The sequence below is a fragment of the Eriocheir sinensis genome, chromosome 16, assembly GCF_024679095.1.
Source record: "Eriocheir sinensis breed Jianghai 21 chromosome 16, ASM2467909v1, whole genome shotgun sequence".
Taxonomy (NCBI): Eukaryota; Metazoa; Arthropoda; class Malacostraca; order Decapoda; family Varunidae; genus Eriocheir; species Eriocheir sinensis.
The window spans coordinates 8813550-8828160 of record NC_066524.1 but is presented as its reverse complement, the minus strand read 5'-3'; the positions used below and the strand labels follow the sequence as shown (position 1 = coordinate 8828160).

The following is a 14611-nucleotide window of genomic DNA, read 5'->3' as shown; positions in this document are numbered from 1 at the left end:
CAACCATGCCAGAGGAATGGGGGAAAAAGTTTTATTGGTGTTACATGCCAATGTGCACTAATACTGGCAAGTCAACTCCAGGCAAAATATTTGTCACAGTGCCCAGTGACCTTAAGATAAGAAAGAGATGGTGGCTGGCCGCTCGGCGGGAGTTCACGATGGCCTGCAGTACAGCCTTATTTTGCTGTGAAGATTATATCAATGTGAGTATTACTGAAGTGAAATGTACTTTTTCACACATAAGTATCAATGACGTAGGTGTGCTAGGTGTGGGGCACACAAAGAGAGTGCTGTATACAGTATGTAGCCTATTGACAAAACACGGGGTAGCAAGAGGGAGGTACATGAACTTGGTTAGATACAGCAGGCAAGCATTTCTTACCTGAAGTATGAATGGATGGGTACACTCTTTTTCACAAGGAAGGTAGGAGATGGGGAGGTGTAGCACATGAAATAACTATGTTAATGCCACAATAAAAACAGATAGGCGTATGAAATTATGGATTGACATTATTATAGGAAGGATAAAGTTTGTTGTAGGGATTATATATAGGCTTCCAGATTTAGATGAAGAAGCTAGTGTCCCCTTGATACAGGAGCTTGCAAGGGCATCCAGGTATAATAATGTGTGCATTATGGGGGACTCCTCGTCCAAATACACAAATGCCGTCCTTATGTTTCTCAGCAAATTCATAGTTTGTCCCGTTATCCTGTTGATGTGTTTGTCCGGTGACATGTTCTCTGAGACAGTCACTCCCAAATCTTTTTCTTCCATTCCTCTGCATATTATCTCACTTCCCATCTTGTAATCATATTCACATTTTCTACCGCTCCTGCCAAACTCTATTTTTTTACATTTCCCAAGGTTGAACTCCATCTGCCATGTACCACTCCACTCCCATATTTTGTCCAGGTCCCTCTGCAATGCCTCACAGTCCTTCACATCATTCACTCGTCTCAATAGCTTTGCATCATCTGTGTGTGTGCGTGTGTGTTTGTGTGTACATGTAGTGCGGCGACTATGCCTGATGAACGAGCCTCCCATAACCCACTTAGCCAGGGGGGTACCTCTTTGGCCAACTCGGTAAAGGAGTGGCTCTCTCGTCACACTGGTCGCGGGTTCAATCCCAGGCAGCCGGCGAATACCCTCACCTCGTCTTGATTAATTTCTCGTGTGTTTCGATACATGCAGAGGACGTATTGGAGAATAGGAAAAGAGAAAATAAACTCCCGGGGCATGACATACACACACACACACACACACACACACAAACATACGCGCGCGCGTTTGCATGACATGAATTACTGCACTGTCACCTTGTGATGCTGGCGTTGACAATGCTGCTGTCTCTCCCGTCTCCATGGCAACGAGTACCCCTCACCCATCCCTCCCTCCTGCGCTGACAGAGGAGCTTCCATTTGCGCCAAAATACAACTTTGGAAAGGAATTATATGAACACAAAGAGACCTACTACAACTTTTTTTGCAAGTAGATGCAGTGTCATCCTCCAAAGACACTGGAATGCTGTCTTTACCGATACTGTAATCACAACCTTTTTCTAACACTGCCGCATCATAAGGATGGCTCACCACATTGCAGTAGCAGTTTGCCCTTAACCCCTTCACTCCGGCGACATGGGTGTCCGACGGGCGTCCAACGACGTCACCGTATGGAAAGGGTTAGTCCTCTTCTAAACCTCTTAATCCTCTTCCATTTCCTCTTAATCCTCTTCTAAACCTCTTAAGAGGAAATGGAAGAGGAATTTAGAGGAAGATTGAGAGATTTAGAAGAGGATTAATCCTCTTCCATTTCCTCTTGACCCTTTCCATATTGTGACGCTGACGTCTGCGTCATGGATGGAAAGGGTTAACATTACTGAATTTGCCGTAATTTTTTTTATTATTATTATTTTTTTTTTTTAGCAGCTAGCGGACTTTTTGGTTGCTATTTTTATTTTTGCCCTTGAGCTGCCCCTTTTGCTGTAAAAAAAAAGTAATTGAATTGCAAGAACCAAGTAAACCGAGTAATACTCACTCAAATCCAAGAACTGAGTAAATCGAGTAGTACTCAGACTGAAACTCACATTCCTAATACACACGGGTGGATGAATTTCGACATGGTACTGTGTCTGTTGTCGACTGCTTGTCATACGAGGGGTGCAGATTATCACATTTACTGACATACGAGGGGTGCAGATTATCACATTTACTGACATACAAGGGGTGCTGGTTATCACATTTATCACATTTACCTCATTGTCAAAGTTCATGACAATGTTGCCTCCATTTGTGAATCTCAAATCAGTTATTTGAATACCATTCAATGCCTTCATATCTGTTGCCTTCTTTTCCTGGGTAGAAGCTTTAACACCTAGGAGATTCGTCTTGACTTTTCTGCCTCCCTTCACCACCTCAGCCCAACTGAGTTCCACATGGTCAATGCGAAGCACATCACCTGGCTCCCCCAGCTCCTGCACCTTTTTAGTCCTTGATTCAACTTTAACTTTTACAGATGATATTTCCTTAGATAATTCTTCTTTAAATTCATCCAATTTTTCAACACTTGGTGGCCAGATATGCCTTGTGAAAACATGGAGTTCAAATTCAGTTTATTTTTTGTAGATTATCCTGCTTGATTCCTGTCAGATGAGCACATTTCACATGACTTCATTTAGGACACAAACAGCATCCGATCCATTCCATCGCTTTGCCTGTAAAATCTTCACAGACATAACACCAATCTTTCACATCCCTGCTCCTGGCCCTGCCAACCATTGTCGACACAGCATCTTCCATGTGGAGCTCTTGCAGTGTACATCTGCTCACGATTATGTCTCATTACTCACTGCTGTTAGTACTGTTACTATTGTTATTACTATTATATTAGTATGAATTAGAATGGACAGAGAATGAATTAGAATTATGTAGAGAACAAACAAAAGTAGATGACAAAATAAAGTAAATTCAAATTTAGACATGGCAATGATTAGAACACAGGACAGAGGACAATAGGCAGACAAAAAAAGTTACAAAAACTGGGGAGTAAAGAACAGAAAAAGACCTGCGGGAAGACAGCTTAGCAGGTGGTGTGATGAAATGAAGAAGTTTGTGGATCGTTTTGGTCGAGATTGGAAATGACACACAGGACAGAGGTGAATAGAAGTGCTTATGAGAGCCTTTGTCCTGCTGGTGGTGGTGATGATGATGATTATTATTATTATTATTAATACAGTACCATCCTAAAGTTTCACGCTATCGAGTTCCTGATCAAGTAGTTTAGCGCTGGTCTAAGTTACTTACCATCACTTTGCATGTGCGCATTACTGCCACGAGTTTCGCGTTGCTTTGACATGTACGGGTCACGTCTAAATACCGTCAGCGTCATGTGTGCTGCCTTAAAAGGCAGTGTGCAACCATTGGGGCTATGGACAACCGCGGTTGCCCATATGCCCAACTGGGAGCGAGTTGTTGGTTGTCCTTATGAATGGAAAACGGTTGTGAGTACGAGCGTGGGTACGTTGGTACCGAACGGCTGTATGTAAACAAACAGACGTCGGCAGTGGCTGAGTGAGCAGTGGAAGATGGCTCACCAGGAGACTCATAAAATGGACTGGCAGAGCTGCTTTGCTTACTACTTGATTAACAAGATAAGAGAACACCCCGTGCTGTGGAACCAGTCCAAAAAACATTTTTCTCGAGTATGAAAATTGTAGATCTCCCAGTGATGTTTTCCTCTTCTTCTTCTTCTTTTGACCTGTAATGCTTGGCAGCGACAGTGCAAAGTAATATTGAAAAATTGCAAAAGGGCATAGAAAAGCAAAATCAGGGAAAGAAAAGGACAGAAAAACACCTAAGTTCAGGGTGAAGTGTATGAGTGCACACTGTGAAGTTAAGTGCATGTTGTGAAGTATAAAAGTGTGGAGAAGGAGGACCTAAGAAGTGATACAAAGCATTACAGGTCAAAAGAAGAAGAAGAAGGTCCACTACACTGGCCGGTGTTGCGAGAAATATCTCCCCGATGAAATTAGTCATTCTGCTGTCCACCATGCATGCGCACTGTGGGAATACACAGCATTAAAAGTACTAATTTGCCTGGTTTTGTTCTAGTCTGTCCGCTTGTGATCTTTGTGAGTGGTGAGGGAAATATGGAAACAGTAAGCAAGTTGAACCTCTCTGCGAGCTATTTCGCGGCGGCGGCAGCGGTTTATGTTCAGTAGGCATTGAAAAGTCATTATGATATTAGTGATTTCATGACTTTTAACAGAAAGAGTTAGCAGATTATTTCATAACACACAGAAAACTACCAGAAAAATATAGGTTTGTCCAACTGTCCCACGGTTGACCGCGAGCGACAGCCCTTACTTTAGCAGACAACACCACGTGGATCACAATTGTGTATTCATAACTGCCAGCCAGTTGTAAGGCAGCCGCCTTCAACTGCGGCTTAAAAACAATCTGTTCTTTCTTCCCATTTTCTGCCTATTAACAAGGTACGTATTTTGAGATAACAAGGGAGTAAAGTCAAAAAAAATTGTGATAACAAGAGAATAAAGTCGGAAAAAGTCATTATTTTCCACGGGTCAGAACCAATAAGCGCTTTTAAATGGATTTCAATACCTCGAGTTTCACGATCCTCGAGCTTAGTGCCATACCTTCGGAATGAAGCAAGTGCGAAACTCGAGAGGGTACTGTATTATTATTATTATTATTATTATTATTATTATTATTATTATTATCATTATTATTATTATTATTATTATTATTGTTGTTGTTGTTGTTGTTTACATGTGATCACTTTACAGCGTGAACAATGGCATCAGTGAGACCAAAGGAAACTCCTGCCAAGAAGAAGGAGGAGGAGGAGGGAGAGGAGGTAAAGGCCAAGGAAACAAGTCCACAGAAAAGAAAAGCTGAGGATGAGTCCACCATGGAGGTCACAGAGGTAGGTCATGGTCAGGTCACATATTTGGTGGTACACTAGACTCTTTATTTACCATGAGACAGGTACCCCCCAAAAAAGCACTAAATAGAAGTGTTATTGTATTGGGATTTATTGATTTGGGACTGCTGGGACTCTTTTTCTCTCCTTTTTTTTATGTGTGTGTATTTTTACCTATATTTACCTATTTGTAGTATACAGGGCCCGAGCTCAGGCTCGGTCAGTCCTGTCTGCCAATCTGTATTTGTCTAACTTTACCTTCATTTTATGGACACTGCCCACTTCAACAATGTCTTTGTTTAGTCCATTCCATGTATCCACACTCCTGTATGGAAAACTGTACTTATTTAGGTCTTTCAAGCAAGTCGCCTTTCTCAGTTTCTTGCTGTGTCCTCTTAGTTGCCTCCTCCCTTCCATCTCGATTAACCCGTAAAGTGTTTAGTACGTATATATCGTTCGGGAGAGGAAAGTGTTTAGCACGATATATATCGATCATCGCTTTTCTTTACTTCCATGGCAACTAAACCTGTAGAAATGGTTCAAGATGTCTTTTCTATGCCTAAATATGATTTTGAAAGCTCACTCTCATTTTTATTGTATTGCTGTGGTCTATTACATAGAATGTATCCATGACCACGAATGATTTATTGAAAAAATAGGTATATTTATAAAAATATGTCAGTGGTGTCATAATTACTTATCAATATACTCAAAATACTGTTCAGTAGATCAGCTATTTTTATATCATTCCAACTTGAATAGCAATTTCAATATATTTTGTGTTCATGCATAGTCATCGTCGGTTGTGTTGGCAGCCCTGGGCGTGGCGCGGGTTGGCGGGTTAGCAATGAGTCATGATAGCCAGACACGCTGCTACACCCTCGCTGTTAGCACGTGTTGTCCTGTGCAGTGCAGTGTTAGCTATACAGGCAGCCTCGTTGGGCCCAACAGGGTTGTTGCTGTCTGTTTCTCCTTTGTATTCATTCCTGGCTCGGAACCTGAGTCATCAGTTTCCCAGCCATACAGATTTTCATGGATATGTTACAGTCCAGAGGTAATACACAATACCTCTTAGATATACTTGTAAAATTGGGATGTTATGTAAATTGTACAGTAGCAGAGCAATACCAAATTGGTCGGCAGCAAATGCAAAGACGCGGAAGCTACGTAGTAAATTGGAAAATGTTTGGGGTATGTGATCAGCTGGTAGGGCGTAGGCGGTGGCTGTGGTATGCAGGAGTACCAACATAAAAAACATAAAAATTCGTATAATGGGTTATTTGGGCAGCTGTGTGTAATTTTTTGTTGTTGGTGTTACAAAACATGTTATGCTTGTGCAATGAAGGGATAATATTGTGCTACTTATATACACATAGAGAAAATATAGTCTGTCTGGCGTGATAAATTTGGTACTATGATATGACTATAGAAAGGCTAGACAAACAATCCTCAGATATATTTTACAAGAAACTCAAACTAAACAATATATAGTCATGGAAGAAGCATTCACAGTGTGTCGGAAATAATAAATAAGAAGCGGAAGTTACATAGTACTGTTCTACATGTTTCGTCTTACGCACCACCACTGGAGTATTGGTGCCACGCGTGAAAGGACTCACAGAAAACGACAGCTTACAGGGAACACACATATATCGCATTTATATCGTTCAAATCAGCTATTTTTTTTCAATTTTATAAGACAATAATATTATTTGGCCAAAATCCAACCCCACATGACCTGTTTCACTCCTATAAAGCAACACTGTACGGGTTAAATAATTTCTATCCAACAGGTCCATTCCACTTCCTGTACAATGCTATCAGGTCTCCTCTTTCTCTTTTTTTCTGTGGGTGTTGGTAAACCTAGTTCCTCCAATCTAGTCTCGTATGACAGAATTGATAGTTCTGGTACCATCTTAGTTGCAGTCCTTTGAATCCTTTCAAGTTTTCTTATATCCTTTTTCTTGTGTGGTGACCAAACAACCACTGCATACTCTAGCCTTGGTCCAGTGACATCTCAAGTAATGGACGGCAGACTCTTGATTTTGCGGTGCCCTTGTCATTAAGCCATGAATTTTGGAAAATCAACCGCCTTGGTGCGAATCGCCATAACTCCCTTGTTTTTGGGGCTACAGAAAAGTTTTTGGTATCAATTGATGGCAAAATGAAAGGGCTATATTTTTTAATGATCGACCGGACTCGAAAACTGACTCGAAAGGGTAAAAAATTGAATAAATTTGCAAAAAACGACTGAAAAAAACTTTGAGTTCCCAACCTTGAAACCCACTCATTTTTTGAGAATTTCAAAAACCTTATTTAACAAATAACTTAGCCCTACCAATGTGCTTTCCAATATGATGCATAACATTTCCCTACTCCCAATAGTTTCATCGCTGGAGCTCGGAACGTAAACCTTTTTGAGAGTGATTTTGACGAACTCCAGACACTTTGCCATTTTTGTCTAGTGTGGCATTGCTATTGCCTCTAGAAGGCTGTAATTTGGCAATGTAGTTTGTCCAACTCAAAGGATTTTTTGATAGCTTGATTCCAAGTTTGTTGTCGAGCCGTCACAAAATAGCCTGTTTTTCGGCTCTTTTGCCACAATTTGGACGCGTCCTGGTTTTTTGCTTATAACTTTTTTTATTTATTTAGTGGTTTCCATTTTTTTTTCTAATTACACTGGTCAACAACCAAAATGCCTCCGAGACCAGAGTAGCAATTTATTTTGTTTGTTTGTTATAGCTCTACTTTTTAAGATACACCTACATGTCACAATAGGTTCCAACAGGCTCGCAGCAGTGTGTTTATTACCCCACTCACAGTATCACTGCCCTTCATTATTGTTCCAGCAGTCACAGAAGGTGGTTGTGCTGTGCAAGTTTATATTTTGAGGTGAAAAGTAGGTTCTCGTCTTCGATAGTGGAATCTCCAAGCATGTACTGTGAAGATTTCAAAATTTCGTGAATGTCAGCAGCAGTTCAACGATTTCTTCGTAGTGGAAGGTGATTTAGTGGCCTGCAACAATAGTAATGGTCTGATGGAAGCACTTGGCATTGAGTACGAACCCAGTCACTGGAAGCTGTTCATAGATTCATCAAAAACGAGTCTAAGCGGTGTCTTGCTGCATATGGGTAGGCGGTGGCTGAACAGATAGCAAGACGGCCCCGCATTCAGGAGGACGTGAGTTCAATCCCCGACTGGTGCCACCAAGCTGGGATTTTTCAGCCGCCGCCGAGTGGCTTAAAACTACCCACATGCTGTCCAGAAGACCACCTATCAACCCGGACTCTAGATTCTAGGATTAAAGATGAGCTCCGGGAGGGCAGCATGAGCCAATGCAAGATGGTGCCACTATAAACACTCGCCTGTGCCAGAACGGGCTGGACAGACCATCAGGACCCACTGGGAAGAAGCCTTGGACCGACCATCAGGATCCACCGGGAAGAAGCCTACCGGCGCAATAGGCCAAGATGTAAAAAAAAATAATGGCGATAGTACATCATCAGTTCCTGTGGGCTATGCACCACATATGAAATACTTTTATGAGAATATAAAGCATATGTTGCAATGCATGAAATATGATGAACATTAATGGCAGCTCTGTGGTGACTTAAAGGTTGTTGCTGTTGTGATCGGCTTGCAGGGCGGATACACCAAATACTGCTGCTTTCTATGTGAATGGGACGGCCGTGCAAGAGGTTCCCACTTCATCAGGAGAGACTGGCCACCTCGTCAATCACTGGAGCCTGGGATGAAAAATGTTCAGCATCCAGCTCTCATTGAACCAAACAAAATTTTGCTACCACCACAACACATAAAACTGGGGCTCATGAAAAACTTTGTAAAAGCTATGGGCAAATCCAGTCAGGGATTCAAGTATTTAACATCAAAATTCCCTTCACTGAGCAACGCTAAGATAAGAGTCTTCATTGGTCCTCAGATTCGAGAACTTCTTAAAGATGGTGACTTTGAATCAGCCCTTCATGGGGAGGAGAAAGCTGCTTGGGAAGCATTCAAGCCAGTGGTGAAGGGATTTCTCGGAAACAGAGAAGAAGGAAACCTCATCAAGGCTTACAAGAACATAGGATAAAACATGTCACTTAAAATCCACTTTTTGGACTCACATTTAGCCTTTTTCCAGTGAACTGTGGGGCAGTTAGTGACAAACATGGTGAAAGGTTTCACAAAGATATTTCAACCATGGAAAAGTGGTACCAGGGCAAATGGTACACAAGTGTGCTAGCAGACTATTGCTGGACATTGGCAAGAGATGATTCTTCATCCCACCACAAGCGTCAAGCAAAAAGGCAGAGTGTAGGTACAGATTAGAGTTTAAAACGTACTGACAGGTCGTATATTATTATAAAATAATCAAATATTACATGTCTCGTATCTTTAAACCTGTAGCCAATAAGCATTTTTCAAGGTGATATTTGGATTCAGGAGATGAAAATACATATTAGTTAACTAATCCCATTCAAGAAGCATACAACTTTTCAAAAATTGTTGACCAGTGTTATTAATTTGTATTAATAGAGCTTTCATTTACCACCAAGCACGCCTTCCTAGCTTCAGTAGTTTTTGCTCGAGCTTGACCAGAAGTCACGACGAAAATTTGCCGAATCTTCCTCATTTCACGCGCCGCAACGAAAAACCTTCCTGACGCCACAAAAATTAATATATCTGCATAAAAATTCATATATGAACACTTCAATATGTTGACTATTTTGTATTAAAATCATTTGAAGATATCTTGTATATAAAAAGTTACTACAGTACCCTCTCGAGTTTTGCGCTATCCCAGTTTTGCGATCCACGAGTTTCGCGGTTAGTCCAATATTTTTAACCATCCCGACTCGCGCATTATCACCCCGAGTTTCGCGCTGCTTTGACACGTACGGGTCATGTCTACTTACCATTGGCGTTATGCACACTACCTTTAAAGGTAGCATCACACTGGACGTTTTCCTCCAAACATTGTGGCTATGGCCTATGGCAAGAGAGAGAGAGAGAGAGAGAGAGAGAGAGAGAGAGAGAGAGAGAGAGGAAACGGGAAGAGAGAACGGGTCGTTTTGAAGCCACATTTGAAGGCGGCTGCCTTACGATTGGCTGACAGTTCTGAAAACACGCTTATGATTTGCTGGGAGTCCGGTGACATCATCGCCGACGCTCACCCTATCAGCGGCTTCACTGCCTTAAGGCGGTGTCACAATGGCTGTTTTCGTCCAATAACATTCGTATTAATAACATTATTGATGCTAACACTGATCCCTTTGGCACTCCTCTTGTGACCTTTCTCCAATCCAATTTTCCATCTTTTAACATGGTCCTCATTTCGGTTCGTTTTTTTTTTTTTTTTTTTTTTTTTTTGTGTGTGTGTGTGTGTGTGTGTGTGTGTGTGTGTGTGTGTGTGTGTTAGCATGATATGAGTCAGCTCGTGTGTGCATATAAGAAAATCCTCTAAAAGAAACGTCCCATATGGAGGGTCTACTGCATATTGCATTTATACTTTGTCAAATAAAAAATCAGATTAAATAAAAGCCTTAGCTTGATGTCATTGTTTTTCAGGACACCAAAACCTCTCGACCGTTCTTCCCACCAGCCAAGAAGGAGAAGCTGCAGCTGGCCGAGTCACGAAAGATTCCCGTCCCAAACAACAGGTGTGCATGAGTCACTCATCCATCCGCCAATCCATGCATCCATCTCTCCTCCCATCTATCCACGTCCTCACTACAGTCGTTAACACAATTGCCTGATTTCTTAAACATTGTATTAGTCTTCATCAACACTAACATAGCTGATTTGTCTGTTTTGACCCGTTTATGAAGGCTTGGTTAATTATATATATATATATATATATATATATATATATATATATATATATATATATATATATATATATATATATATATATATATATATATATATATATATATATATATATATATATATATATCACTTTTACGGCTGAAATTGTAATTTGTTGACTTAATTCTGTGAAAAGCCCAAGTTGCTATTAGTACTATTACTGCATTTAGAAAATCTGGTAATGGGCTTGATCCTTTTCACCTCAGCTTTTCCGATACCCTACGCCCCTGTCCACCCAGCAGTAAAAGGGTACCAGGTATTAATCGGGGGTTGTGTCCCATCTCCTGAGATCTGTTCCCTTCTCTTATAATTCCTTCCCCTTCTGTCTCTCTCTGGCCTACGACCACAGATGTTGCGCAGACTAAAGGAAACTTTTCAAACTTTTTCCTTTTAACCTATAGGCCAGCCAGTTAGGTCTGAGGACTGAGTTTGGTGTTGGCAACTGTGTTAAGTGAGAGATGTAATTATGTTCACATCCACAGATACACGCCACTCAAGGACAACTGGGAGAAGGTGTACACACCCCTCGTCGAGCACCTCAAGCTGGAAGTTCGCTTCAACCTAAAGACAAAAAATGTTGAGATCAGAGTGAGTGCCTGTTTGTGGTGGCGGCCATTCGCTACATGAACTCTCCCTAATGCATCGCCCTCAACCTCTTCAAACATGCTGCAGTGTTGCTTCTCAGGCCACCTTGTGTTGCTGTTCTCATCCTCACCACTCCTGATCTGGCTGACTGCATGCCTCTATCCCCTCCTCCCTGATCATACTGCAAGACTTTAATTTCCTCCATGAGTATATATTTACCTTTTACAAGTTTATTCATCCCTTCTTTATATAGTTGGTTTTCACAATCCTTAGATGGTCTCTGTAATGTTTTTAGAAGCACATTTAGCACATTTACATGCACTCTTTGATAAAACCATTTTTTTATACCATTAAAACACATGACACCTGTTTTATTTAAATCGATACAGGGTTTACTGTACTACTACTGCAACTACTACTACTTCTACAACTTCTGCAACTACTTCCAATACTACTATAACTACTTCCACATCTGCTGCTACTACTTTTTCTACTACTATTACTAATGCAACTAATACAGCTACTTCCACTCCTACTACTATTATTGATTTATTACTCCTGGAACTACAAAACAGGTTCCATGCCTTCCATAATAGCCATAACCACTATCACTACTTATACCTCCCTACCTTTTTGAACCCAGCTCACTGCCTTCTTTTCGCCCCCACAGACGGGCAAGGAAACTGAAGACCCAAACAGCATCCAGAAGGCAGCGGACTTCGTGACGGCGTTTGTGTATGGTTTTGACATAGAAGATTCCCTCGCCCTTATCAGGCTGGACGACCTGTACCTCGAGACCTTTGATATTAAGGATGGTAAGACACGATGCAATACACATGGTTTTATGCCCTGTTCCAGCATCTCAATCTGTGGCGATGCAGAGATATTCAAATTGCCCCGCTCCAGCACTTTTAACAGCACATTCAATTCCTCACCTACCAATTCTCTCCACTATTTATCCACTCCACTGATCCATTTCACAGGTAGTCTCTTCTTAACCCGTCCACTGCGATTGGCACAGATTTGGCCTTCTCTGGTAGCCTGGTAACATATAGTCCCAGGTCTTTCTCTGTCTCTGTGGTGGATACAGGGTGGAGTCGGCTACTTTTGGCCGGAGTCGGAGTCGGTAAAAATACCCATGACTCCGACTCCTTTACGTACTAATCATTTATCGTGTAATGTGGTTGTGAAGTTTTTTTTTTTTTTTCAAGTGCTGCCTATAGTGCCCGTAGGCTTTCTTGAGCGGCCTCTATGGCAATCCCAGCCCGTTACCGCCATGATATTTGAGCGCAAAGCCAGTTTTGCTACTTTGTGGGTCATTCCCACAAGTTTGTTGGAGAAATTAACTTTTGTAGGGGCTCCTGTTGGCAGACATTCAGGCAAGCATAATGGGTTAAGTTATTATGGCGGGAATATTGATTGAACGTGGATTTTTCTTTTGTGTGTCTAAAATTGATATATTTCATGATATTTTGCCTCATTAAATAATTATGTAGATTGTAGATCATTGAGATAAATATCTAGACGATGTCGGAGAAAGCTTACCCAAAACACATGAAACATCCTGTACCGAATGTGTCTGATTCCTGTAGTACTCATACGCGTCTCCACCCTCAAGTCTCAATCTGATTGGCTGATCGATGCTGCTTAGCAGTTGATAAACACTTATCTGAGATAGACCACGTCACTGACTGCCACTATTTTATTAATTTACACTGGTAAGATCATTTAATATTCTGTGATTATAGCAGTTGGCTGATGAAAATGACACACACACACACACACACACAATCGTTTACTGTCATAAGTTTGGAGTATGATAATCTTGTGCTACATATTTTCATTTCTTTTATTTTACATTTTTTCATTAAAACGTAACAAAACTACTTTAAACAAAACGACGTTCGGGCAGGACCTGCTAGTAGACCCTAGGTTTTGCAGACTAACTGGGGTACCTTACTCTTACTCCCAAGATGCCGAAAGTCCATTAGTAGAGGCGGAAATTTAAAAATACATATAATAATAACGACAAATCTAATAAATGTAAGTTTATAGTTTATATTGTGTACATTATCTGGACGTTGTCTATATAGGGTACACGTAATTTGGATGTAAATACATGTAGGAAAAAGGACCTCAAGAGAGAGTACTGGTGCTACATGCAGCACAAAAAAAAAAAAATAAATAAATAAATAAATAAATAAAATAAAATAAATAAATGCAGTAGAGGGGGAGGGGCATGGGGCCGGAGTCGCAACTTTAAAATTTCCCAGAGTCAGAGTCGGAAAATTTTAACTCTGACTCCACACCCCTGGCTGGATATCCCCTCCCAAGGTACATGACTTTACATTTTATTCATTGAATTGTAGCAGGCACTTTTTGTTCCATTCCTGTAGCTTGGTGATGCCTTCTTGTAGGAAATCAACAGTCAAGGGGTTAACACTTTTTCCCTCAATTTTGCCCTCATACATTCTTGACAGTCATCCTCATTCATTCTTATCATATGTCTAAAGTTGTAAGCCATCTCAGAGCACCACATTTCATTTATTCAGCCACTCCATAATCCTTCCCCTTTGCTGTTACACCCTTACCAAAGATCATACACTTATTCACAACCATCTCCATCTCATCGCCACACCATGTGCACCTCTATATAGTTTTCCACAGTGCTACATTCCACATATATGTCTGATGGTATTGAGGTAGTCCATCCAGTGAAGGAGGGGCTAGAAGGATGAGGCAGGGGAGGAGAGTGAAGGGAGAGAGGAGATAGGAGGATTACCTGATAGAGAATGGAGAATAATGCCATATCTTATACCCTTCTTTACCTCCATGCTCATACTTCTTCCTTACATACTTTCATACTTTCTTCCTTTTTCAGTGCACCTGTCACCTATGGCCTTCCCTGCTCTCTTCCTCCTTGTTGCTGTAATTGCATAAACCTGTCCCCAAGTACTTCAAATCAATCATGTCTGCTATCTTCTCTTCCCCCAACCAAATCTTACACTGTCCCAATTTCATATGACTTTACATAATCAATGATCTCTCTTACCCATTCAAATTACACAGCTTCATTTACTTTCATTTTCCTCCACTTACCTGGTCAGATTGAACCAAAATCGTTCTAGTTTCTTCACACAGTGTATCATCATGGAACAGACCTGCCACCATGGACTGTTCTGTACCTTTTACTTGCAGCCCAAATCTGCTTATCTGGCT

At 41.1% G+C, this 14611-nt stretch overlaps 1 protein-coding gene across 2 annotated transcripts in view; it reads left to right on the top strand.

Annotated features, from left to right (window-relative positions):
• The window catches only part of LOC126999236 (RNA-binding protein PNO1-like), a 34691-nt gene that overhangs the window by 14973 nt on the left and 5107 nt on the right, over nt 1–14611 (top strand). Inside the window, exons 1-5 of one of the 2 annotated variants that reach the window (XM_050861622.1) lie at nt 3677–3698; nt 4803–4942; nt 10508–10599; nt 11290–11395; nt 12063–12207. In XM_050861622.1, the coding sequence (XP_050717579.1) occupies nt 4811–4942; nt 10508–10599; nt 11290–11395; nt 12063–12207 (475 nt within the window). In that variant the 5' untranslated portion in view covers nt 3677–3698; nt 4803–4810. Of the gene's footprint in view, nt 1–3676; nt 3699–4802; nt 4943–10507; nt 10600–11289; nt 11396–12062; nt 12208–14611 lie in introns of those variants that run through there. The other variant, XM_050861621.1, reaches the window with a different exon arrangement.